Source organism: Melozone crissalis, unplaced genomic scaffold, assembly GCF_028551555.1.
Source record: "Melozone crissalis strain CALT ecotype California unplaced genomic scaffold, PUWL_Pcris_2 ptg000034l_1, whole genome shotgun sequence".
In the NCBI taxonomy this organism is placed as follows: domain Eukaryota; kingdom Metazoa; phylum Chordata; class Aves; order Passeriformes; family Passerellidae; genus Melozone; species Melozone crissalis.
In genome coordinates, this window is record NW_026535812.1 from 4,682,808 (window position 1) to 4,710,783 (window position 27,976).

Consider the following 27,976-nt stretch of genomic DNA (forward strand, 5'->3'; position numbering starts at 1 on the left):
TAAGGGAAAGGCAAGAGTGGCTAAACAGAAAGAGGAGGGTTGTGCTGCAGAAGCAAATATGCAGTATTATGTTTTAAATTTTTTTATATTTATTACCATTTGATGTAATTGATGCTTGAAACAATTCCAATATTGCTCCCACATTAATACTTCCACTTGATTGGCAACAGTAATGTGCAGGACTCTTCTTAACCTTGTGAAGGTCTTCCAGAGGCTCACAGTATTTTCAGAAATTTGATGTAAAGTTTTGCTCTTTTAACTGGGATCATTAAAACTATTTATTTCCCTCACTTGGTCTGTGTCTAGAGCTGTAGAATCCTTAGTCTCTGCCAAATGTGGGCTTTCTGTGTCATTGTAGGGTGTTATTTCCAGCCTCCTTTCATTTCTAGATACTACACTGTAATTAGGATGTGGATTTTAGTGGTTTTTTTGTGGTTTTTTGTTGTTGTTGACCAAAGCTTTGGTAATTCTGGAATTGGGGGTTGGGAGCTGCTCTTGTCACAGCTGTGATAGTCTGAGTTCTCCCAGCTACTTGTCAAAAAGCAAAGTTTGTTATTCTCTCATTAGCAAACAAGAGGATGGGTGAAAGAATGTTTGGCCTGTGGGAATCAGATATTCCAGACAGAAAAAATCAGTGTATTTTGAGCTTGATGGGGTTAAACTGGACTTTGTTAAGCTTTGAGAGATCCTGGTGCTTAAAATAAATTAAAAAGCAGGCTGCTTGTGCTCCAACAAGTTTGATTTATTTTTAATTTGGGTAAGTTTGCTTTGAAACAGCAGCAGCACAGGGAGTCCCTGGGGGCACTGCCTGGCTCTGGTGCACATCAGGTGGATGCTCAGCAGGCTCCTGGCAGCACAGCCTGCCCAGTGCTTTGCCTCCCTCTGGAATACTTGGCCTCATTTGCTTTCAGGCAGGAAAAACAATGGGAAAACAGTGGTGCCCAGTCCTGGAATGGTGAGGGATTGTTGTACTCTGTAGTAATTCCTTCAGAAGTCCAGGTGAAACAAGGATTTCTGAGTTGTGATGCTGGAACTGATACTTTAGAGCATTATGGACTGTTTCCTATAGTGACCAAAGGTTCTCTTGAATTTTGAAAGTTAAATTAGTTTTCTGGAAATGGGAGGAAATGTGTATTACCAGACAAGCTGGGAGCAGGCTGCAAACACCTTTTATCTGCATGGGGAGCCAGCCAGGTCTGCTGGCATCAGTGCTGATGGTGAGGTGGGTGTTGGCAGCCTGTGGGATGTGTCTCCCTTCTGGAACCTTCTCCCTGGGTCACCTCTGAGGGTCTTTGATGCAGCCAAGCAGCTGCTTTGGGGTGTTACAGATTTCACGCTGCATGAAACTGTTTTTCCAGTTTCAGCTGCAGACTCACCTTGTCAGTGGTATCCAATTCCTCTGCAAAACAGCTGCTTTATCTCACTTGACATGAACAATCAACAGCAGAGCCTGCTGTGGTTAGCTGGGATTTGAAACTGGCCAGAATTTCTCTCTGTTGTTTCTCTGCCTGTTGGCAAACAGAATATGCATGTGTTTATGGAGAACTGGGGGTGTTTTTGTGAAGTGACCAATTTTTCTTCTAGGACCAAAGACTACAATGCTTCGTCTGGCTGTGAAGTTTTTCCCTCCTGACCCTGGTCAGCTGCAAGAGGAATATACCAGGTGAAGTATTTTTAGAACTATTGGACATGATTTAAATACTGAATTAATAGAGTAGGAAGGCAGCACAGCTAGTTCCAAGCAAAACTAAGGTGGAAGATGAGTAAAACATCACTTACAGTGAATGTTGCAGTTTCAGCAGACTTGTGTTGGCAGATGAATGTTATCAGAAAAAATATTTTTCAAAACAGAAAACAGCACAGGTTAGGGCTTTCCAGCATCCTGGTGCCAAGGGAGTCAAAGTATGCAGAAAATACTAATTCTTATAAACAGAGTCTATAAAAATAAATTAAAATAATCAGTACATGTTTTAATAAGTGATTTAAACTTCCAGACACACTTTACTGTTCACAATTTAAACTGTGCTCACCATGGGTTGTTTTCGGGGATTGCTGATGCATCTGTGGTCAGTTAAGCAGCCCTATCCACCTGCTGGCACCTGGGACCTGGTTTCAAGTCTGCCTCTAACAAGGACATCACCCAGATGTTGGTGTTTAAAGAGCTCATGTAGTGCTTTTCACAGTTTCACTATTAATTAGAATTCCTCTTAGAGAGTTTCCTTATCCTTCAGATGCATTTAAGAATAAACCAGCATGACAACTGTTGTGATTGTCTCTTGTAAGGAGAAATACTATCCAAATATTTCCTGTGCACCAAGTTTTCTTATATTAACTGCTGCTTCATGTAGGGAATTCATTAGGAATACAGCTTTTTAGAGCAGGAACTGAATTTGCCTATTCATTGAGTATTTATGGTCTGCACTTAGAGCATCTGGGTAATTAATGATGCTGTTAATGATATTGTACTCTTTATTGTGAGTATACTAAGAAACTGAGAGAGCTAATCAGACATGCAGAAAGCAGAACATACTTTTTGAGAAGCCTTTAATACATACTTACAGTACTTAAAAATTTAAAAAGCCTATAATTCAAAATTTATAACTTTTAGTATCTTTTACTTCAGGAATAAAATTTTAAAATAAACTCTTCTTTTAAAAAAATCTTATTACCATCTCTTAGGGTGTAATTCAGTAAAGAAAAAGAATCAGTCTGTCAGTTTGAAGATTTCTAGTAGTGAGTTGTTGCTGTTTACTGGAGTCCTTACTGTATCTCCTTCCAATTAAAAGGAACAGCATACAAAACTGTTAAACAGAAATTATTCCTCTTTAACAACTGAATGGAAAATATTTCAGTGGAACTAATATAGCAGTATAAGAAAAGTAAATTGAACTTCTTACTGTCTTTGTAGGCTGCTAATGTAATTCTGGAAAATACAACTGCTGAGTAGATTAGTTGAGTGCTAACAGAAAAGCTTATCAGTTTTTCTGACAAAATACTGGAATCAGTGATGTTCTTCCATCTTTTTTTCTAATAGATAAGATCACTTGAAATGTTGCTTAAGTTTCTTTCCAGCTAAAAATGACAGCTGCTGTTACTGCACAGATGAAACCTGCTTAAAACATGGTTTTCCTTCTTCCTTGTTCCTGTGGGTCTTTCTGTGCTGATAAATTGCACTGGAACAGTCACAGGTTATTTGGGTTTGATTTGACGCTCCTTGGTAGCCAGGCTGTTGTTACTCTTAGTGGAGCAGAAGGATCAGAGATGCTGCTTTTATAAACTCCTGCTGAGTTGTTCTGTTGTGTTTTCAGTGTCAGGATGTAACTCCAGCCCTTGTTCCTCTCCTGCAGGTACCTGTTTGCATTGCAAATCAAGAGGGACCTGGCAGAGGAGAGGCTGACCTGCAGTGACAACACAGCTGCTCTGCTGGTCTCCCACCTGCTGCAGTGTGAGTATCCACTGCTAACCCACATTACATCACATACAGAAGCTTTTGGTAACTAAAAGAAATCTCTATCTCATAGTATTTCCTTCTTCACACACTGTAAATATGTTGGTTTTCAACCCTGGGATGGTCATCTGTCACTATAGGACACAAAAGAACACAAGCACACACAGCTGCTCTCAAGGTGAAGAAAAAAATGAAGTTTATTTTCTGACTCCAACATTTATAATTTTCTAAAAGTGACAGTGGATTGGAAGGTGACAGTGCCACCTCTCCAATGACACTGGACAAACCAACAGTTTTTCAAATTTCTCCTCCTCCATAAAAGAATGCAAAACAATGAGTTATTTACAGAAAGTGTGTGAGAAAGTTCATTACAAGAATGTAAACATCAGAAGGCTTGGAAAATCTTAAAAAATCAGGGTGACAGTCATCAGAGGGAGGAACAGCTGGTGCTTATGTATGAGGTAAATTTGGCTTCAGAGGGGTAGTACAAAACCAGCCTTGCTGTTTCCCTGGCTCTGCAAGCTCTGCTGCCAGCACTCTACATCTCCCAGACAGCTGTTCCCCCCTGTCTAGGTGCTCCCCTGGCTTCAGTTCTCACTTTCCCTGTGCTGGCAGGAGATGGCTGTACAGGAACTGGGCTGGAACACAGCTGAGAACCATGCTGGAACAGGTTCTGCACTGGGGCTGTCAGCAGCTTTCCTTCTTGCTGGGACTGAAAATGGAAATGGGAAGCAATTTATTTGGAAGCACTCCATGCTGCTGCTGGCTCAGTCTGTGCATGGTTGAAAACCTAAAATGTGGCCTTTAGAGGAGGAGGTTGGAAACCCTGAGTGAGTTCAGATATCAAATTGCAGGAGCAGCAGCTGAAGTGTTCACAGGTCTGCAGCCCAACCTTGGTGGCTCTTGGCTGGCTGGAAGCAAAAGCTGATCAATGATTCTTCTTCACAATTGCACTGCTGAGTAGTTATTGGTTGTCTAATTCTGCAGTGCAATATAATAATACAGTTATAATAGTATTTCTTCTGGTGATTTTATTGGAGGAGCAAATCTGCCTTGTGTGTGTGCCCTCAGTGAGTGACACCACTGAAACCTGCTCGTGGTTTTCCAGCACTGTGGAGCTGATGAGAGAATCTCACTTTCAGGCCTTGCTTAGCCTGATTCTGCTCTTCTGGAAAATGTGAGAAAGAACAGCTTCATTTTCAATAGAAATTATTTTACAAAATATTCAGTATTTTTGACTCCTCCTTTCATGTGCTGGCTACATTTTAAACAGGATTTGCTGTGTTCTTGTTAGGAACAATCCCACTCCTTTCTCTGACATAGCTGATGGCAGATGCCCTCAGACACAGAGCAACTCTTGCTTTGCTGCATCCATCCCATAATGACTGCACACACAGCACCACAGACTCACTCTAAATCTGTTTGGTTGCCCTTGTATTTATCTAATTTTTGAATTTGCTTATATTTTTGGCATCCTTCCACAGAAATGAGCTTCACAGCTTAGTTTCTGGAAAATTTTTAGGACAACATATGTGCTTGTATATTTTAAAACATTTTTGTTTTTAATTTAATATTGCAACTTCATCATTTTTTTCAGAAGAAGGAAATTCTTAAAATTTATTTATTCAGTTGTAATTTTATATACATTTGCCACATGTTCTGCCTGTCTTGTGCTTTTGTATTCTGAGCCAAAAGCTTCTGATTGTTTTGTGTTGTATCAGGTGGAAGCTGTTCTGCACTTTACAATAATGCTTTTTTCTTCTGTAAATCTTCCTAAATTCACAAAATTGCATCTGAAAGACATGGATATGTGAAGGGGAGACCAAAATTCCAGCTGTAACTTGCCACCTTCCTGAGTAACCTTGTCTATTACTAGACACTATTTTACATATTTTTTTTTTTTACTATTTTACATATATATAGTAAAAAATAATATTTTACTGTATTACATATATATAGTAAAAATACTATTTTTTTACTATATTACATATATAGTAAAACTACTATTTTACATGTATATAGTAAAAAATAAATTGAAATATGCTATTTGGTGTAAGGTATTTGTAAGGAAGAACTGTTCAGACCACCTCACAGATCTAAAGTTTCACATCTTGCACCCTTAAGAAGTCTAAATTTTCCAGACAATGTTCAAATACTGCTGTAATCCCCAGGAAGTCAGCTTGGGGTAAATGTGAGTTTGGTAAAATGAAGGTAGATACAAAACATCATGCACAAATTTGAAGACCTAAACATCTCTCCAATTTCTTACCAAGTATGTTCTGTTATTTTTCCTTTCCATTGTTTCTTCTTACTCTAACATAGTTTTGTTTTCTGTTATAGCTGAAATAGGAGATTTTGATGAGTCAGAAGACAGAGAACACCTTAAAACAAACCAGTATTTGCCAAACCAGGAAAAACTTGAAGGAAAGATCCTGGACTTCCACAGGAAGCATGTGTAAGTGAGGATTAATGCACACCACAAAGGGAACCCCTGGGCAGCAGGTGGGCTTGCCTAGGGGAGGCTGAGCAGCTGCATGGCAGGATGGCATTAAGAGTGTGTAAATTAAACACCATCTACAAGCAAGAAAGTTTGGTGTAGCAATAGTTACATAGTCAGGATGGAGCTATTGGGCAGTAGTTTTTCCCAAGTGAATTTTGTAGCGTGCCTGTAATAACATCCTAAAGAAAACTTACATGTAATAATGGGTTTAGGTAAAAGAATTCTTCAGAATTTCCATTCTACAAAGTTTAAGCTCAGTTTTGCCTGCATATGCTGAGCTGTTGCTTTTGCCTAAATAATTAGAAATCATTTGTATTGTATTCTTTAGCTACACATTAAGCACAAGGGAGATGGAGAAGGATGGAGGGAGTGGGGAGGAAATAACTCACATCAGAATTCATGCAATACCTTATCTTACAGCTGGGTGGTTTTGAATTAAGGGAAGGTTATTGGTGACAAAGAAACTGCCACAAATATAAAATTACTTCCAACATGGAGTCAGGATTTACAGGAACTTATTTTTCTGTAATTTTTGACAACTTGCATATTAGGATTTAGCAATTTGAAGTTCTTTTAAAAATTGTGATTGTCCACACACACATTTTATTGTGCATGGTTCTGTGTTTTAATCCAAACTTAGATTTTTCTTTGTTCTCTATGGATTGTTGCTGACTGATTTTCTTTTAAGACAGAATGAAAGTTTTTCAGGGCAGCATCTGTGTTTAAAAACACATCCTATAATGTTGGAAAATTAGTTCATGAGAATTTCAGTAATTAGCTATTTGCTGTTTATGATCAGTCATTTTAATTTGTACTGAAATTATGATGAAATTTCAGTTTTGCTGATTCTTCATGAAATCAGGTGGTTACTTTTTCTGCTTTTGAACCTTTGAGGTGCTTGTGGAAATGATGAAGAAACAAAATAAATGTTTTTAAGTAATTTAAAGTAATTTTGAAGTAAATTAAAATCTATGCTAGGATTCTTCACCTTGGGAGAAAGTAGCTGGAGTAGGGAAACCATTCATTTCATTATTTTTCTCTTGTCTGAAGAAAATAATTGGTAATTTCAAAGCAAATTAAAAGGGGAAAAATCCTTTTCACAAAACTTGTAGTGGCATTGTGATACTACTGCAAGATGCTGTGGAATCTGAAGCTACCAGTGGGTCATGCAAGGTTTTGATGACCCCATGCAGGGTAGGCTGATGGCTCTCAAATTTGAGGTGAAATTTGGGATTTTTAGGTCTAAGTACCCCCAGAGCATGGGCAGGGCAGCCCAGCATTAGTCACATACCAGGATTCTGTACAGTTGCTGCTGCTTGTGGGGAATTTTCCTGGGTTGCTTCTCTTGGAAAGGTTGTGACTGCCTTCTGAGTCAGGAACTGGTGGTTCTCTTCTGATTTGAGCTTTATTTCAAACAAGTTACTTCTAATAATTGGTTACAATAAGGAAAGTTTGTATTTTTACCTGTCAGGAAGGTTAATAGGTAAAGATTCCTTGCTTCCTAAATGTACTTTTCAAAGTTAGTTTAATAAGAATTGCATTTAATACAGCCATATTATTAAAATGATTGTAAATCTTATTTTAAGGCAAAAAAAAAATCTTATTTTATTTTTTTAGAAGTGTCCATGCAAGTCACGTTTAGATTAACAGCTGAGGCATGAGATTAGAAAAGGTTACCTTTGAATGTTAGTGATATCTGGGTACCTTGAAGGCACATTTCAAATTCCTCTTGTGCCTTTGGAAACATTTTTTTAGAGAAATGTCATTTTGCAAGCAGTGCAGTCTTAACATTAGCTGTGGCTTCCATGGTTTAACCCCAGCTCAGCCCCATGCTGCTGCTGGCTCCCCCTTGGTGGCTTGGGGGAGGGATTTGGAAGGGTGAAAGTGGGAAAATTCACAGCTTGAGGTACAGACAGCTTAAATAGGTGAAGCAAAAGCATGCAAGGCAAAACCAGGAATTCATTCCTTACTTTCCACTGGCAAGCAGGTGTGGAGCCATCCTCAGGAGAGCAGGATCCCATCACAGGTCACAGTGACTTGAGAAAACAAGCACCATCACTCCAAATGTCCCCTTCTCCTGTTTCCCCCAGCTCTGTGTGCTGAGCACAAGGCCATATGGGAGGGGATATCCTTGGGGTCAGTGGGATATCCTTGGGGTCAGTGGGATATCCTTGGGGTCAGTGGGATATCCTTGGGGTCAGTGGGATCAGCTGTCCTGGCTGTGCCCCCTCTCCCAGCCCCTCCCTGTGGAGCACAAAGGGCCTTGGCTCTGGTGAGCTCTGCTGGGCAATAAGGAAAACATCCCTGGGTTATCAACAGGTTCCAGCTCAAATAGAAATCTCAGCCTGCTACCAGCTGCTGTGAAGAAAATTAACCCAGCCCAAACCAGCACACACATCCCCTCCCTCTTCCCTTACTCAGGGAATATTGACCACCCTTTCCCATCTTCAGCAGGTGAGGAGAGTTCTGACTTTTCTCAGTGTAGACACATTTTTCCTCATTTCTGTCCCAAGGAGCAGGCACCCGGGCATTTGGCTTTTTCCTGGTGAGGATGCACAGTGCAGATGGACAGACAAAAATTCTTCTCTTTCATATTATCCTGGTGTGTCCCATTTTTACTTTTTCCACTTATTTTAATTTTTTATTTCCTTTAATTTACCTTATTTTTATTTCCTTTCATTTACCTTATTATTCCCCCACTTACCTTTAGCAGACTGATATTTTTGAGCCAGGTTGGATGGGGCTTGGAGCAGCCTGGGATAGTGGAAGGTGTCCTGGATGATCTTTTTAAGGTCCCTTCCCACCTAAACCATCCTGGGATTCTGTGATTTTTCCACTGATGATTGCTCCTGAAAGATTTCTTGTACAAACCAGGTGTTCAGGAAGAGAAACCCATTCCTGGCAGGATGATTCATCTCCTCCAGATTGTTTATGTGGCACTTTCTTTTTGCCTCATTTCCTTTTTATTTTTATTTTTTTATTGCTTCACTGTAGCTATTAGAAGTGGGAGGATGTCATCACCCTCAATAAAACAGAACCTGTGTATCCAATCCATTCTGTAAATGAAGACTGTTATAATTGGAAAGATGGCAATTGAATGCTTATTTTCTATTGAACATATTTTTTTTTTCTTTTACATTTGTAAATACTTTTACTTTCATAAAGAATAGGAATATGGTTTCTATACTTTGCAAATGTAGTAATGGTAAACAAGAGCAGTTATATTTTTGTTGTAGCACATTAGTTATTGCCTCAGCAAGAGCCTGAATTAACCTATTTTATTTATATAAAATGGAAATAAATAAAAACCATCTTCTATAGTTTATTAAAAATGAAAGATGTATATTTTGTAGATGGTGTTTTGGTGCTGGTGCAGTTAATGCCTGACACCCAGACACCCAAAATACACTCAAAATACAATGTTTTCTGCCTTCCTGTGAGTAGTAAAATACTTGCTGCAAGGGGAGTGCAGGATTCAACATGACACATTTGGCCTGTGTTCACATGTCTGTGGTTTCTTTGTCTGTGCATACCTAAATCAGGAAAGAAATCAAAAACTTAATAGATTTATATTTACTGATGTAAATGCATGTCCTTTCACAACTTGTTAGCTTAGTTGTCCATGAATTTAAATTCTTTAAATTGCCTGTAAATTAGAAAAACTCTAACTTGACACTTCATCTTTAAAGCTCTATATTAATCACTGGGTTTAAATGCTCTGTAAATCACTTAACACTTGACAGCATTTATTTTGAGTCCATTGCCATGGGAATATTGTATCACAAGCAATTTTGTCTAGCTGGATGGTTGTAAGGAACCTCTACCCCAACACCTATTGCACTGACAGCAGTTTTTGCTGGAAATACTGATATTAGTGTGTCATCCATTGACCTGGGGAAGATTAAGTAGATTTATCTGCTTAATGGCTGGACAAAATTAGAGCAGATTGTTTTGGGGCTGGGCTGTGCAGCTAAGCCTGCAGGCAGCATCTGAGGGCAATTTCTGGAGCTGCCTTTCTTGGTACCTGTCTGTGGTACAATCAGAGTGTCTGCTCTGCTCCCAGCTCCTCCAGGAGCTCAGGCTTCTCTGTTGGCTACCGGCAGGTTGTGTGCAAGTGAACACTCTTAAAATTGCCTGGTATCTTATTTTTAATTTTTTTTCTGAGATGTGCTGTGCTTTGGATCATATCTAATAGTACATGAAATAATAATCAGTGGTTCTACATCAGTTACACCAGACTGTTCATGAGGAATTTTTAGTACTTTAGAGCTCCAATTTTCTAGTTGCCATTTTTTGTTTTTTGCCTTCCTTCCCTTGCAAGCCTCCTTCCCAACCTCAGCACCCTTTTTAAAAAACAAAGCCCTGCTTTCATTCCTAATGTCGCTGTATTCAGAAGAATTACAGCAGGAATTAGCGTGGGTGGGAGTTACACACAGAGCTCAGAGTGGAACTCAGGGAGCCCTGGCCAAAAGCAGGATTTATGATCTACCTCTTTTGTCTTGTGTATATTTCATAAATAGGAACCATGGTTCTCCAGGTTTTTTGATGTAGTTGAGGAATCTGTGGTGGAAATGAAACAACAGTTAAAGGCAATGTTAAAAGCATTTACTCCAGTGTTACTCAAGAAATCTGCTTTACCAGTCTGAGCTTTTGGACATAATTACTCCATGTAGTAGTAACAGTGGTGGAAATTACTCTCTCTGTTGTTTGGCATTTCTGTTTCCATTTGAAATCAGGTTTTTGTGCCTCTTATGTTTTTCCCTTTCTATTACATGGTCACATAATACTGACATTTGGATAAGGGTGGATTATGGAGTGAGCTGGTAAAGACAGGAATGTCATTGAATCTCTGCCTTCTGCAGCTGACAAAATAAATTTGTGATTTCCTGCTGTAGTGTTTTAGATTCTTTGTTTGAACAAGGCAACAGAACACTGCTGAAATGCTGCTGTGTGAATTCAGTTTACTTTCTCAGGGCATTTTGTGTATGTGTGTGTTTTACACTAAAGAGAATTTTACTAAGTATAAAAAAATCGTTGCTTTTTCGAACAACTTCTATTTTAAAAACTGTAGCATACAAAATAAGTTTCATAATTGAATTCTGAATTGTAGATACAGTTCCTACTTGGGGTTAATATGTATTGTCATCATCCCTAGTTTTGTTAATTCAAATGTAATGATTCACTTCAGTATTCTCTATTTGTATTTTAAAAAAATCTATATGCAGCTAAAGAATTGTTTGATCTAACACATGACTCTAATTAGGTAGGAGGAGGTATTTTTAAGGAGTATGACTAGAAAAGCCAGTCAAGGGACCAGGAGAATTTATTTAGTAGTGATGTTGTGGTTGGCTCAGCATAGTACACAAAAATAGGTAATGCTAAAAATAGTTTTTCATCTGTTTTAATAAAATGAAATGCAGATTTATGAAAGGAAGGCCACTTTCTTCTTGGAGAAAAAGGCTTGTAAAATTTGCTTAGTCTGTGTGTGCAGGAATCTAATCTGGTTTCAGCACTGGTTGTTTGTAAATAGAATAATTTTTTAGCACCTGTGTCTTCTGTGTATCATTACATTTATCCTAGTGAACTTGCATATGGAAATAATTTGGTATTTATTATTTCTAATCATTGTCAGTAGTGATGTAGGGGGTCAGTTTATCCAGCTGTGGCTGATGCAGCCTCACTGCTCTGAGTGCCCCAGCAGGTCCTGTGCTGGTGTTTCACAGAATTCCAGAGCGGTTTGGGATGGAAGGGAACTTAAATTTTGATCTGCTGCCATGGGCAGGGACAACTTCCAGTATCCCAGGCTGCTCCAAGCCCTGTCCAGCCTGGCCTTGGACATTTGCAGGGATCCAGGGACAGCCACAGCTGCTCTGGGCACCCTGTGCCAGGGCCTCAGCACCCTCACCGGGAAGAATTTCTCCAAATGTAATTTTATTCTCATCTCTTTTAGTTTAAAACCATTTCCCCATCTCCTATTACCTTTTGTCCATAGAAAAAGTCCCTGTCTTTTTTAAAAGCCCTTGTTAAGAACTGAAATCCCACAATGAGGTCTCCCCAGAGCCTTCTCTCCAGGAGAACACCCCCAGCTCTCCCAGCCTGAGCAGAGGGGCTCCAGCTCTTGGAGCATCTCTGTGCCCTCCTCTGATCTTCCTTTATTTTATGGGGTGTCCACTTAGGCTGGGGACCCCAGATCAACAGCTCTGCAGTGGGCTTTCCTTGGGGTTAGCACAGGAGAAGGTTCTCCTGGACCATGTTATGCCTAAAAATGGGTAGTAGCATTTTCTTGCAGGGTGTTTTTAGTTCAGAGACCTACTTGGGTGACATGCTCATGTTTGTGATAAAGACTTTTTTGCTTTGGGGGCAAAAAGTCTGTTTTGTAACTGGGGCATGATCAGTAGCAATAGTTGGACTTGATCATTTTCAATGTCTTTTTCATCCCTAATGATTTTGTGATTCTATGACTCCAAGAACTCCTTCATTTCCACAGCACCATTTGCTCATTCTTGGAGGATCTTTAACTCCTTGTCAGGACCTGTGAACTTGCAGAGTGTTTTGATTTACAGGGAAAAGCTCTTAATTCACTAAAAATGCACTACAATCTAATGCACTCCCTCTCATGGGAAAAAACAAGGGGGATTGAGGAAAAAAAGGATTGTTTTCATGCAGGAGAGCAAAATGGTAGTGGTTTGATGTCAGCTAACCTGGGGAGCAGTCAGTGAGGGCTGAAACTGTGCCAGGTCATGAACAGTCTCTGTGTTGCTGTTTTGGGCCTTGTGCACCCTTACAGAGCACTTGCTCCTGTCTGTGTACAGCTTCCTCTTGTTTTTAGAGTAATTTTGACAGCAGATGAAGTTTCATTTTAAAGATTCTTCTCTGGTTTCCTTGGCAGGGAGGGAATTATCCAGCCAAAGGCACCTGGTAGTAATAGAGTAATAATTTTGTGGTCCCAAAACCTGACCTGAAAAGGGTCATTCTGTTGCAATATTTGTATTGTTTCTGTTTTGCTGACTGTGCAACTCTGCCAACTCTCACTTCTTATCTTTGTTGATGCTAATGTGTGCACAAGCAAGCAGAAGGAGGAGCACTGGATTGAATGTGGATTTGTACAACTTTGTGGTTTCTCAACTGGCAAAAGCACTGAGCTGTTTAATTTCTCTCTCAGCATCTGGCTTGGGATGCTCTTGACATTGGCCATCAACTGTGTCATTACAGAACTTTCAGTGTGACGCATGACATGGAGTGAAACCACCCAACTAGATGAGACAGAAAATTCTCATTTAGTGCCAGCATTCAGACTTAAATGTGTTGGCAGTGTTGTAGAATCAGATTGTTCTTAAAACTTTCTTTTTCTTCCTCATTATAGGGGTCAAACTCCTGCTGAATCTGACTTTCAAGTGCTTGAAATTGCCAGGAAACTGGAGATGTATGGCATCAGATTCCACCTTGCCTCTGACCGTGAGGGCACTAAAATCAACCTGGCAGTTTCACACATGGGTGTGCTGGTGTTCCAGGTATGGCAGGGATGGCACACTCTGTCCTTTAGCATGTCTTGGAGTAAGTCTCTCATTTGAACATCAGGTCTCTCTGATGCCTTGGAAATCTAACATGTTCTATGGTCAAGGAGGGTCATTTAAGCCCCCAAAACTCTGTTTGGTGCAGCTTGTTCTTGTGCAGAGAGCAGAGCATCAAAACCAAATGAGAGTGAGATAGAGGGGCTTTGTTAGAAATTAGGTGTGTGATGAGAGAAAATCATCAATTAATTCATTTTTGGAACAGCCCTGGGATAGGTCTGTCATCCTGGAATTTTGGTTTGGTTTCTCTAATTTTAATATTCCAGTGGATTTTTGCTGGGTATTGTTGCTCTTATTGTATAGGAATGCTGATTTATTGAAATGATTGGACCAATTAGTGTTACTATGTTTGTTGTATTAAAGAAGCAACTCAGTGCTCAGAGTCCTGTTTATGAATGCAGTGATAGGGTTTTCCTCTCCCCAGAACTCAGAGGCAGCTGATTTACTGAAATATTTCTGTTTGGGTGCTCAGCTGTGTCTTACCTGTATCTGGTTACTGTGGGGCAGCTTCTTTTGGAGGTACATCAGTCCTGCAATCCCTCTCAGACTGCTCAGTGGCCTCTCTTGTTTTAGAGAATATTGTCACCAGAGCTAAAAATCCATATGGATACATACACATCTATATACCCACAACAGAATTTTGTTTGGTTCTCTGCTTCTCTGAAACTTTTGCTAACATTTGATCATTCTCATTTTGATTCAGGGTAACACAAAAATCAATACCTTCAACTGGTCCAAGGTCCGTAAGCTGAGCTTCAAGAGGAAAAGATTCCTTATTAAACTCCACCCAGAGGTCTGTGTCACTTTTACTGTAATATAGACTGCTCAGTGTTGAAAAAAATACCTGTGCTTTATTTTATTATGAACATTTCTGGAGTTTGTGATTTATAAAACAGACTCAGTGGGCAGGTTTGGCTGCATCATTCAAGTGTCAATCTTTCCTTTCTCACTCCACAATTTAGGATCTTTAGGTTTTGTGTTTCAGTCTCAACTTATCCTTGACACAAGCTTACACATGTATAAATGTAAGACAGAAAAAAATTACTAGACCCAAGTATTTGGTGCAGCCTTTCTCAGTATTTCTCCTTTGAAAAAGTTGCATCCACTTTCTTGATTCAAATGAAAATTACCTGATACCCCTCAGGTAGGAATAGGTGACTGAAATTATATTGTTGTAGCTTAATTTTAAGGATGGTGTGATTACTCTTGCTTCATCTTTTCTATACATCTCTATAGCACAAAGTAATTTTGCATACTTAGCTGATTTACAGTAGATGTTTTTCATTGCAGATGTCATGTCAATTGTTGCTTCCACCCTAGATGACTAGATTACATTCAGTGTTTAATTTATATTAAAATAGAGGAAAAGCCTCAACTTTGGATATAATTTCATGTACCAAGGATATCTGAAATAGGACCCACTGTCTGCTGATGCAGCAATGTGTCTCACAAAGAGACCCTCAGAAATTTCATGTGATAATTGTGCTCTGACATATGCAGTATTTTCTGGTTTTGTCTGGAATTTTTGTTCTGGAATTTCCAAGAGACAAGCATTAGAACTCCTAAAAAAAGGAATAGTATTTTAAAATAGCTACTATTTCACTTAAATATTTAAATTTCTTTGAATTTTCTGAAGGTGGGCTATATTGAGCATGTAAAGTCAAGTGCTTTTTAAATACTTTTACAGTTTCAAGGTAAGCAAACATTTCTGACAGGTATTAAATAATTTCTAGCTGCATTCAGAATCACTCCCATTGTTTTAAAGCAGATGAGAAGTGACTTAGCAAATTCCTGCATCTTGCTGGAGTTCATCTTTTTGTTGGCACACATTTGTACCTTCCTTTTCTCCTTACTGTCATTTTAGATGCTACTGAACTGCTATGTTTTTTTCCCAGGGCCCATATCAGGATACATTGGAGTTTCTTTTGGGAAGTAGGGATGAGTGTAAAAACTTCTGGAAAATCTGTGTAGAGTATCACACATTCTTTAGGCTCTTCGACCAGCCAAAGCCAAAGGCTAAAGCAGTGTTCTTCACCAGAGGCTCATCTTTCAGATACAGGTAGGGAGAAACACAGCACACTCATTTTGTCTTAGAAAATGAGAGCAAAAGGAGGAAATATTCTAAAGACATTCCTCTGTAATGCACATCCCCTGTGTTTGATAACCTTTGTACTTCTGTGGGTTCACAGTGGACGAACACAGAAGCAGCTAGTGGATTATATTAAGGACAGTGGGATGAAGAGAACCCCATATGAAAGGTAAGATGAAATGGCTTTCTAAGGCAAAACATAGCTGAGACTTTCACAGTGCCTTTCTTGCCTAAATTTCAGTGTTTTAGTGCTGCTTGGAGGCAGATTCATTCTCATTCATTAAGGTAGCTGAACTAAAATGTAAAAAATTTATTAATTTGTGATGATATAAGAGGCTTTGGAAAGTTTTGGTACCACATTTTTATGTCTGTGGATAACGTGGCTTAGCTGTCTGAAAGTTCAGCATGTGCTGAAGATTCCATAATGTTAGTGAGAACCTGTCTGTGCCACTCTAGCTGTGCAGTCAGCCAGTGGCAGAGCACATAATGGAACTTGGGATCTGCAAGTTTGAAACTGTGACCTAAAATACTCAATTGTTTCTAAATATATAAATATATAAATTAAGAATGTGCTTTTTCATGATAAAATTGTTTTTTCCTTACTTGACTCTAATGCTGTCCAGTCTGCATGTGGGAAACTCCTCCTACTCCAAATCCAAACTATGTGTGAGAAACTCTTACTCCTAATACAAAAGATTATAGGGGCTTAAAAGGAATTTTAAAAAGTTTGCATTAATCTACTATTAATAGGTATTGTTAATGTCTCAGACTCCAGTTGAGCTCTTTTTCTATTTGAAAATTTGATTTTCTATTTAATTATTGGCATAGAAGGAATCTAACCATGAGTGCAATGCAGGATATCACTTTTTAGAGTCTAATGTGTAAAATTTTATATAGCTGACTGAATTTTTAAAAATTTGTAAAATTGTTGAAGATTAGCTGATTCTGGTTCTGAAGCCATTCTTCTGTAGATGTTTATAATAATGAAAAAGGATGAAGTTAAACTAAAATGTACTGTTTAGTATTCAGTTAGTATTCAGCCCCAAGTTGTTGAAGTCTCCTTCAGTGGTACCAAGAGATCCCCACCAACCAGGTAGGGGTCAGTCTCTTCTTCCAGGTAGCCAGTGATAGGACAAGAGGAAATGGCTTCAAGTGGTGCCATGGGAAGTTTAGGTTGGACACTGGGAAAAATTGATCAGGCACTGGCACAGGATGCCCAGGGAATTGTTGGAGCCACTATCCCTGAAGGTGTTCAGAAAAGGTGGAGATAAAGCACTTGGGGACATGGGTTAGTGCTGGGGGAGCAGCAGGACTTGATGATCTTGGAGGCCTTTTCCAATCTTAATGATTCTCTGATCCTGTGAATGATCTGGGTCTTGCTTTATTCCACTTTTGAACATTTCTTATCTTACATAATTTAATTTACAACTCTTTTGACCTTTTAAAACTTGAACTAGTTATAAACAAAACACAATAAACAAGAGCTTGAGATGTTTCTGTTGGCTACTGGCATGGCCATGAGTGATGGGGGAGGGAATGAGGCTGAAGCATGTCTGGGATGCTGACAGGCTGCTCTGTTCCACAGGAGGCACAGCAAGGTCAGAGCATCCACTCGCACCTCGAACGCAGACGTGCCAAAGCAGGTCAGTTCTGCAGCGCTCTCTGGGTTGTGGCTGTGGGCAGGGCCATGGACAAACAGCTTTCTGAGGCGATAGTGAAGGAGTCAGCTCACCAGAATTGCTGCCACTGTTTGCTCTTTGTCTGCTGCACAGTTCTTTTTGTTGGTGTTACTGATTTGATAGTTGTAGCCAGTGGAGTGTGAAGTGAGTAATATTTTACTCAAAGTTCCACTGAACTGAAAAGGAAGTGTTGGACTTTCTAGTATGTTATTTCAGAGGATTAGTTTATCTCCAGGTATTGTCTGACTGCTCTCTGCCGGTCTCAAAGCTGTTGTAAGATGCCTTCTACAGGACACAGCAAGAAACAATCATTTCACTGAATGCTCTTGTGTTACACGGGAGAGGTTAAAGAAGCATCGCAGAATTTCACTGTCATTTTGTTGTTCTTATTTGTGGATGCTTGTTCAGCTATAAAATACATGCTTTTAACTTTCCATCCAGTTATCAGAATTAAGGGAAAAAATCTTGCCTTTTACATTGGCTGCTGGATTAGGTTCAGTGTCTGCTGTAAAGTGAGCTCCTGTGAACCATATATTTCTTCTGCATATGGATGTGACTGGATGTTACATTTGTTTTATGAAAACCTTTTTATCTGTTGTGTTTCTGCTTTTCTGTCCCATTTTAGAGTGTCCCATTCACTGAGGGCTTGAGAACTCCAGGGTCTCCAGCCTCAACAGCTGCCCCCTTCCACTCAGTTCACTCCTTGGCCAGTCCCGCTTCCATCCTGCCCATGTTTGCTGAACCCAGCCCTTCCTCCTTGGAGCCCCGAGCATCGTACACAAGGATTCCAGACAAAACCACTGCAGCACCAGTGGAAGAAGTGGGGAGGAAGCTGATGCAGCAGCCTGGATCTCCCGTGCTCCAAGGTGTTGGGTTTGGTAGTGTTGCAGGAAACTGTGACCCGTCTTGTCCTGTCATTGAGAGCGGTTGTGGTGTAGACGTAGATGTAGTGAGAAGTAGTAAGGAGAGCAGGGTTGCTGGTTGTAAAAATGACAATGATGAGGACGACTTTACCACAGGTGTATTCATTGCTGAAAAAGAGCAGCAGCATGGCAGCCGTGGGGCCCCTCTTTTCACACTGGTAAATTCCCAGTTGCAGGTGTCAGAGGAGTTTATCGATGATGACCCAGCAGAAATGTCCTTTTTTGCTGGGGGCTCTGAGGCATTTTCCTATGTGTACAGCGGGTTAGAATTAAAGGGTTCTGAGTTTTCCAAGTGTCTGTCAGAGCCAGCTGGTTTAGCTGCAGGTGCCCTCCAGCAGAGCTCAGTCTCTGCTCAGTCGAGCCCTGACAGGTACTCAACCGAGGCCGTGGATATGAATGTGGAAGAGGAGTTTGAGTTTGAGGAAAGCAGCGATTTCAACGGCAACGAGAGGCCATCGGACACCTCGGAGCTGTTTGAGGTGAAGGCCCAAGCCAGCAGAATGCAAAGCCTGCTGAGCCCCTCTGAAACCAGCTCCCTCATCAACAACCGCTCCGAGAGCAGCTCCCTCAACAACCTGGCCCTGAACGGGAGCTGCTCCCTGCACACCCACGGCTCTGCCAACCATTCCTCTGCCAGCTCCATGCTCAACTTCCCCGCCTGCTCCGTGCGCTCCGAGTCCAGCTCAGCCTTCCAGTTCACCGACATCATCGACCAGCTGGAGCAGCTCAGCTGCCCTCCCACCACCACAGAGGACTCCAGCAGCACAGACACCGACTCCTGGGACTCAGAAACAGCTGCACCTTTGGATGTAAACCTTTTCTTTAGCAACCCCTTTGCTCAAAGTGCGGGGGACAGCTATGCCTTTGACTTTCAGAATAATTTAAAAAATCTCACTCAAGAAGACTGGACAGAGAAGTCACAGATCAATTGACTGGTCTTGATTTTTGGGATGGATTCCTCTATGCTTTTCAGGCTTGGAAGTCAATAATAGGGTGTGATATCGCTCAATCCAATGGCTGGATTTTAAATCATATAACATAGTTGATTTTTAAATTTTTAAAATTTTTTTAAAAATTTGTGTGCCTCTTCAGTGTCCCTCAAAGCATCCAAATTTTGGTGCTGTGTTTCTGTGTATCACACTACATCAAGAATTGGTTCTAATAGGCTGCAATGTTTGAAAATACTACATTTAGGAAAAACCACTGATTTCAGAGAATTTTAACTATCAACTGGCTCATGCAGACATCCTCACTTACAGTACACTAAAGGATTTCTTCGGCTGTAAACATATCTGTAAGAGTATAATATACTGTTCCTCCAAAATCCAAATAAAACAGTCACTTCTGTACATGCCTATTAACCAGCAGCTGCATCCAAAAATTGCCTGTTTTCCTGCACTGTAGCAAGATCCTCATTTTGGGTTTGTTTTTGTTTCCATCATCAAAAAAACCCTGGAGAATCTTCAAATCATCTCTGAAGGACAGTTTTAAAATACCAACCTATGCAACATATCTGTGGTATGCTTTGAAGAATAAATACCTCTGCCTGCCTTTGGAAGAGGGAATGGGTATCCAACCAAATGGAAATAGCAGTTTCCAAATTTCTTGTGAAGACAAGCTTATTTGCTGACTTCAAGGTGTCTTCAGCAGTCCAGCGGCAAATGTTTTGCAGCAGCTTGGAGATATACAGAGACTTTAAAAGCACTTAATCCCCATCACATTTCCCTTCTTTCTTGTTTTTAATCACTCTGCATAAAAATACAAAGTAATTCAGAGAAGTGTCCTGTGTCTGTGGAGGACAGCTGGTGGCAAACCTGGTGATAGCTTTAACTTTTTCCTTAAAATATGAACTGTATTCAGAAAAATACTGTAATTTTTCTGAGAAATGGAGTTGTTAGGAGAGGTAAATACTATAGACAACAGTTAGAGCTTCAGGGCTTTTATAAACTCTTTTAGACAGGTGACATGAGCTGTAAGTTAGGAAGTGTCATGGAAGACAATTGAATTGTTGCTTAACTGGTCACATTTAATTTAGCAACCTTTATTGAGGCAAAAGAACAAAAGTTGTGAAATGTCCTTCCCAACTGCTGTGGATTGTGGAGGTGAGGTTCTGAGCTTCAGCTTGTGAGAGCATTTTTTAGAACATATTTAAGCAAGAATGGGATATCCACAACACCTGACCCAAATCTTGTGATGGAAATCATCATCTCCTTCAGCCACTGGGTTTTTGGGTTCCTTCTGCCCAGTTTTCAGTCCTCTGCAGAGAGAATGCAGCACTTTTACAGTTGATGCCTCCAAAATAAGCAGCTTAGTTACAAACATCATTTTATGGTAAATATTATTGCTACCAGTTTAAATATGGTCTTGATATATCATTAAAGACCTTCGTTGTTTACTCAAGCATTTAACAAATACTATTATTTCTCAAAATTCTGATAACTAAACTTCAATGGAATACTTTTTAATGTGAGGCAGAACTCGAGGAGGTAAAACCTCCTTTAGTCACCCATTTCTTCCAGGTTAGTTTTACCAAGGTATGACTATTCTGCACAGTGCTTGCTTTTACCTTGTGTTTGAGTGGAATGTGTGTTGTCCCATGAGAAACCTGCCCCCTTTGCCAGCAGCACAGGAACACAAAGCACATTGAGAACAAAATATTAGCTCAGACCTCCAGTAATCTACTACAGGGCGCTCTTTTTTTGTTCTATGTTACTTCCATTTTATTTCTTTCCTGTGGAATGTGTGTTCTGGCTCTTTGTGGGACTTTATTCAGGCCTGTGCAGATGATGTCATGGGGGTGTGGTGTGACATTTTGAAACAGGGCAGTGGTGTAGAGAGCTGGTGCCTTTAAGTACATTTTTAGGTGATTTGTCTGATTTCTTCCCAGAATGAACTTCATTATGTAACCTAAGGAAGAGAAATAAAATCAGCAAAGAGACAGAATTCTGTCTGCAAACTCTGTAACAGGTGGTGGCATCAGGGACAAGGATATAGATGAAGATGTAGAGAAAGGCTGTTGATATCTGTGCTCTTTTAAGAAGAGGATCAGGATTCAGCTATTACATATAACTGTGCTGCCTCTGTTTCATGTCCTGTGCCTTAATCACAAGCATTCCTTTAAATGTGTCAGAACAGGGAATAAATCCAACTAAATTCTCTGAGTTTTCAAAAGATCTTGGTAAAAAGCTGCCTGTATTTTCAAGGTACAGGCTTGCCAGTTTGCCTTCTTGCACCACAGTTACTTTGAAAAGACATCTTCAAAGTTTTTCTTTCATTTTAAACTGTGCAGATCTTTTATTGGCAGTTTTAACTCTCAGGGATTTTCTATTTTTTTTAAAGAAAGCAGTAAGATTCTTAGTGTAGTGCCCCTTAAGGTTTTCCAAAGGAATGGTGGTGACTAGAATTCCAGTCTTCTATCTTAGGGATCCACAGGTGAGGAAGAGGTGAGGGGACCTTTGACCCTGGTACAGATGTGTTTAGATGAAGGTTTTAGGTACAGAATGAGAGTTCAGAGCTGCTGCTGTGCCCCTCTTAGTTCTCTCTGTGCTCTGTCTGACTGATAGCATAGAGCTGTCATGGTTTCCTTCTGTGCTTCACTTGATTTCCAAAGCCCTGTGGCTTCTGAGGATATCTTTGCACTCTGACCTGTGTTATTTTGTTCTAGGCTTCCCAGACAGACACAAAAGAGCAGAAAATTTGGTTCATAAGCAGAGTTTTTATTAGAGCAAGAAAGCTGTGAGCAAAGGTTGTTTATAATTTCCTTCAGAGACATCAGATTCACTTTCTGATAAAGATGGAGAGAAAACCAGCTGCCCTCAAGGGAATGTGGGGGCTCAGACCTTTCCAGGGAGCTGTGTGGGTTTTTTCAGTGCAGTGGAGCTGTCCTCACCTCCCCTGGCTGCCTCCTGAGGTGGCAGGAGAAGGTGAGACAAGGAATGTCTGTCCCTGCTCTGTCCCCTTCATTTATTTTTGGGTAGCACGAGGGGGGTGTGATGTGTCCTGAGTCCTGGTGATGCTGCTCAACTTCCAGCATTGTTCCCTGGGGTTTGTTTTGTTTTCTTGTTACTCTGTTGATACTAAAACTCAGTTCCTGGTACTGATTTCTGTTTATTTCCTGACAACACAAGCTTTCCTTTCATGAAGGTGAGTGGTGAGAGCCAGGACCCTTGCAGTGACCTCTGCTGTGGGAGCCATGCAGCATGGAAAACAGGGGAAATGGCTTAGGAAAAATGCCAAGATGGAGAAGATCTTTGTTGAGTATCACATGCAAGAAAGCAGCATTTGAGGAGCTGTGGTAGAGCAGATAAAACCTGGGTGTAAACTTTGTGGTCATGCCCCCACTTCTCTCAGTCTGCACCTCTGCAGGTTCTTGCCCATTTGCTTTGTGCCTGCCACCCCATGGGGAGCTGGGGGCACACAGGAATGAGCATTTCTAGCCAGTGCACAGCTTTTGGTGCTGTGTTTATCCAGTAGGAGAACCACAGGGTGTCCAGGTGTGCTCTCCTGCTCTACACAGAGCAGCTGTTTGCAGCTCAGCAAAGGGAGTGTGCCAGGGCTCTTTTCCTTCCCTCCGCATCTCTCTGTTCTGTTTTAGCAAACACAGGCAGCTGTAGGATGCATGCCAGTATTGGTGACTTTTCCCAGTGAGACAGACTGCTGAGCTTAGCTCTGCAGTGCTCACCTGAACCCTGAGAGAAAGCAAAATGGATATTTTAACTGAGCAATTTAATCCCTACCTGTCCTTCTCTGTGTGTGAACTTCTAACCCTTCTGATGCTTAAAGACATTTATTAAATGTAAAGCACTACATCAGAGCATTTTGGATCATCATCTATGCAGTTAATGAAACTTAATTTGCACAAAACATGGGTCATGGAATATTCTCTGACCTATCCACCACCTGGTTAAGCTTTGTTAACTTTACTAACCTGTGTTACCTATTGTGTGTAGATTTGTAATTTTAAAGTATTCATTAGTCAAGTGATACATGCTGTATATTCCCAGGACTTGCCATATGTTATCTTAGGGTGGAATAGGGTGATATATCAAGCTACCCTCAACTTTCACTTTCATTTCCAGTGAATTTCAGAGTTGCTGAATAATCTGGATAATACCAAGTATTGATCTCCTTTTTCCTGTGCTTATTTTTATTGTGGTCATAGGTGATTTTGTTTAAGGGATTTTTATTTTGTTTTTTTTTTTTGGTGGCTTGGTTATGGTTTGATATTGGGTGTTTTTATTTGATTTTTTTTTTTTTTGGTGGTGGTGGTAGATTTTGTCTAGTTGCAAGTCTTGGTAGGGATAAGATTTTATGAAGACGCTAATAAAAGTTGTTATAATTTTATGCTTTTTTTGGTGCAAACCTGTCGGTAAGTCATTCCCATTATTGTCATTTTGCAAAATGTTCTAAGCCATAATTACTCAGTACTGAGTGAGTGTAATCACAGGTGTCAATGCAGTCCTTTAGCTGTCATTGCCTGTCATTTTTAGGGACTCTTCCACCTCACTTGTCACAAGGGCTGTGTGTATATGTGTGGCTGTACATATATATCCTCTGTCTGAAGATGGGGAGACCTCACAGTTCCAAACACATCAGAAAATCCTCTTCATTAATTCCCTGCCCATGGGCTCCCATAGGATCACTCCAGTGGCTGAGCTGGAGGTCTGGAAGTTCAAATTTGGAACATGATTAACTGAACCTGCTCTGTGGGAAGGTTTCCTGTACATTTTCAAAAATCAATTCACGTTCTGCACTTGCTGGAATCCCAAAATTCCAGTTTATTGGTACGAACAGGGGTACTTGTGCCTTGCTTAGAGGGACTCCCCAGTTCCATAGGTGCTACTCTTGCCAGGAAAAGATTGCATTCAAACAAAGAGAGCTGGAATTTTTTAATTGATCTCTTGAACTTTATCTTTTATATGGGAAATGTTTATTGAATTATATGTTGGGGTTTTGAGTATCTTTGTGTCTGTTCAGATTGCCAATTATGAACCTACAGATTTGTACTAATTCATAATTTTAATTGTTTATGCAATAAAACAAGGAAAACTTTGATATAAATGACAACATGGGCTTTTTAGCTTTATTTTCATTACCCTTACCTTTGAAATAGAATAAATATTTGTTCTCCTAGCCAAGGCATCTTATAGTTTTATTCCCAGCTTTCTCCACACAGTTTTTGGAAATAGAGCACAGTAGGCAAACACTGGTGTGTGGGTTTCAATTTCCTGATTTGTGCAGATCTTTTGCTTGGAATACAAATGGGACTAGAAGCTCAGATTTCTTTGTAGGAATTATATTTATTGTGGAGATCTTTTTCTTTTAAACTGGGTATATCCCTTGAACTCTCTCTCTTGTATATCTGTTTTTATTGGAAGATTGTCCTTTTTTTGCAAACACAGCATGTGGAAGTGATTGCATGTTTTCTAGCTGGCAGGTTCTCCTTCAGGTATCTCTAGCCTGGGTTTAGGTAATTTCTCTTCCCTGCAAACAGGGCTTTTGCAAGGTGGCAAAAGGAGGGTGATTATTTGGGATTGTTTCAGCTGTTTTATGGGCATCACCATAAAAACCAGGGCAAACTTTAGGATTCTGCTATGTGACTTCACAGGTACACAGCACTGGGCACATGCCAAGTGCTGTAAATTTGCTTTAATGTTTTACATGACCTGTACCTGTTGGAGGATAAAAAAGAGATCTTGGAATTTAAAGTCTCTTGCATCAGTTCTTTAGGCTCTCAGATAATTTTCAAGATTCTCTTATCACCCAGCTATTTATCATCTTTTTAAAGGGAAGATTTGCAGAGGGACAAGCTGCTAGTTGTGATGTTTTGAAATAAGGAAAATAGAGAAAATATCCAGGATTTTACTTGTAGTACATCAGCTTGCTAGTGACTTCACTCTGGAAGTAATACTGTGTATTCCTCTCTAGAAATAATCATTTGGTCTGTGCATGTGATGGGTTCAGCAGGGCATGGGATGGAAGGGAGGCTCAGAGCAGGCTCCCCTTGTCCTCTGCTCAGCCTCTGCAGCCTGAAAATAATCTCTGCTTTTGAAGCACTAGTAATAACAAGGATATAATAATAAAGTTGTATCTCTAAAGGTTTTCTGTCACTCCATTTGATAAGGAACTGTTGCTGACATTTGACCTTCACATAGCTTTTGTCCATCCCATAATGCTCAGTATTATTGGGGTTACTATTTTAGTTGTCTGTCTTTGAATTATTTTAAGCATCCATGCATAAAGCTTAGAGAACCTGTATTTTTTGTTTTGGCCAGCCTGTACACTCAAATCTGACTTTTTGGGTAGGAATTGAATTTAGATTGAAGAATGGAAATACCTGCTGAAAAAAATAACTGGGAAGTGATGCCAAAAGCTTGTTATCTTATTGTTCTGCTTGTTATCTCAGTGAAAATCAAATGGAACCTGCTTCTACATGACCAATATTGCACAGTAGCTGTGGAGGATGTCCTCAGCATTCTTACCAGATTCTGTAGCTGTGCTCTTGAATACTCTATGGTTTTACAATGTTTTATTGGTTAGTTTTTATTTTTTTTTCTATTAAGTGTATGCTGGGCTTTATGAAACTGTGGGTTTGTTTGCTTAAGGGCACATTTCTAACTGTGTAGTGTAACTAAGAAGTATTAGCATACTTGAAGATCTTTGAGTATGTGGGATATTACACTGAGCTGATGCATTTTTGAATGTTGCCTTAAGTGCATTTGTGTGTGATGCAGAGGCAGAAATTTGCTGTATACAGGATGCAGCCATGTCTGACTGTCTGGTGTACAACTCTGAATTCCCACATCAATGCATGGAGGGCTGTGCTCCCAGCATTTACAGACAACAACTTGGGATGTTTGTGTGACTTACAGAGAGCAAATTTCCACTTCATGCAGAACACTGAAACAGAAACATCCTTCTGAAAGAGTAAATCCCTTTTAATGTAACTGGAGGATGCTGCCTGTGGGGAAGGGAAGACCTCAGAGCACCAAGGTTTGATGTCAGAGGGAATCATTCACATGTTTTGATCTTCACATCAATATTTCCACCTAATTAGGAGTTTTCTACATTGAGCAGCAGTTGAAGTGGCTTCTCCTTTTACCATCCTTCTCTGTGAGAATGAGGAATTGCTGTACATCCTACCTGCTTGCCTGGAGTCCTCTGTGCTGCTCTGGTGGAGAAGACTTGGGTTGTGAGAATGAAAATTTCAGTCCTCACCTGTAATATCATCTGCCATCACACTGAGCTTAGATCAAATATTTAATTAAAGAAATGTTAGCCAAAAAGCTAACTTGAGCTGCTCTGTGACTTCTTATAGCCTCTTCCAGGGAAAAAAAAAAAAAAAGGGAAGTGACAGGGCAAGAGGGAATGGCCTTAAGCTGAAGGAGGGAAGTTTTGAATGGAGTAAATTCTTCCTTGTGAGGATGCAGAGGCCCTGGCACAGTTGCCCAGAGAAGCTGTGACTGTCCCTGGATCCCTAGAAGTGTCCAAGGCTAGGTTGAACAGGGTTTGGAGCACCCTGGTATAGTGGAAGTTGTCCCTGCTCATGGCACAGGGTGGGACTGGGTGGGCTTTAAGGTCCCTTTTCACTCAAACTATTCTAAGATTCTTGAACTGAATGTGCCTCAGTTCCATCAGGCACTCTGGCTTTGGGGAGGAGTTCTTGCTTTCAGATTCAATATTTGCAATTAATTTCCTGGCCATCTTCTGTTGGAGGAGATAAAAGGTAGAACAACCCGAGTGAAAAAGCAGGGTGGTTTATAGCAAGTTCTATCCCATTTGTTCCCTCTGTGTCTGGGCTTTCAGGCTGTCTGGAAGCAGTTCAAGTTACAGATTCTGGAATTTGTTGCTACTTCATGTTAAATTCCAAGAACTTAAAGAAGCTCCTCACCCCTGCAAACTCATTTGTTTGGAAGCTGGTTTTTTCAGCATTCCTGGCACGTAAAAGCAAACCTGAATCCTGTGCCTGGATAGGTGAAACAAATGTTGCTTTCCTGGGGTGAAGGGCCAAAATGCTTAGGGAGAAACAAAATCTCCTCCAGAAGTGGTGCTGGTCTAGTGTACAAATGGTTAACTCAGCAGCCTGGATGATCTGAATCTCTTCCAGGTGACCGAGTGCAGCTCTGTTTAGCTTCCTGCCTTTGTCCATGTGGAGTCACAGGCTGGGGCTGCCTCGCCCTGGGTGTGCTCTCCAAGCCGGAGCAGCTGGGAGGGAATCCAGAGCTCCCAGCTCCTCCTGCAGCACCCATGACACTGTGGGGGGATCTTGGATACCTGTGAGGGCTGGTTTTTTTAAATTTTAAAGATTTTGTGATGATTTCTAAATAGTTTGGGAAATGGTGATTTGGCAGTTTGGGGTTGGCTGTTGATTTCCCCGTTTGTCCTCGGGTGGGTGGTTCAGCACTCGTGGCACAACAAATCCTGCTGGGGAGGCTTGGGAGAGTGTTTCAGTTTTCCTTGCTTAAGTGCTGATACCTGTTTGGTTACTTGATCTGAGAGAACTAATTTGTGTATCACAGGGAAGATCAGAAAAATAGTTTGTGAGATTAGGAGGAATTCTGTGGGTGTAGTGTGTCTGTCACCTTCCTTTGGTGCAAAAAAGCTGATCTTGAATGGTTATTTTCACCCCCAATGGGGGGTCTATGTGCTGAAAAGAGGAGGCTTAAATTCACTGTGATGTGTCAGAAATCTCTAAAGGGTCCACAAAATAGTAATAATAATTAAAAAAAAATGTTTAATAACCTAAAGCAAAGTGGTACCTGTTGCT

The 27,976-nt window shown here is 40.4% G+C and overlaps 1 protein-coding gene across 3 annotated transcripts in view; it reads left to right on the top strand.

The window, feature by feature from the left end:
- Nucleotides 1-27,976, top strand: part of FARP2 (FERM, ARH/RhoGEF and pleckstrin domain protein 2) — a 77,686-nt gene that overhangs the window by 24,163 nt on the left and 25,547 nt on the right. For 2 of the 3 annotated variants that reach the window (XM_054283088.1, XM_054283089.1), the window contains exons 5-13: nucleotides 1,585-1,663; nucleotides 3,348-3,445; nucleotides 5,789-5,903; nucleotides 13,312-13,459; nucleotides 14,223-14,312; nucleotides 15,415-15,578; nucleotides 15,709-15,777; nucleotides 17,194-17,251; nucleotides 17,913-18,153. In XM_054283088.1, the coding sequence (XP_054139063.1) occupies nucleotides 1,585-1,663; nucleotides 3,348-3,445; nucleotides 5,789-5,903; nucleotides 13,312-13,459; nucleotides 14,223-14,312; nucleotides 15,415-15,578; nucleotides 15,709-15,777; nucleotides 17,194-17,251; nucleotides 17,913-18,153 (1,062 nt within the window). Of the gene's footprint in view, nucleotides 1-1,584; nucleotides 1,664-3,347; nucleotides 3,446-5,788; nucleotides 5,904-13,311; nucleotides 13,460-14,222; nucleotides 14,313-15,414; nucleotides 15,579-15,708; nucleotides 15,778-17,193; nucleotides 17,252-17,912; nucleotides 18,166-27,976 lie in introns of all 3 variants that reach the window. The other variant, XM_054283087.1, reaches the window with a different exon arrangement.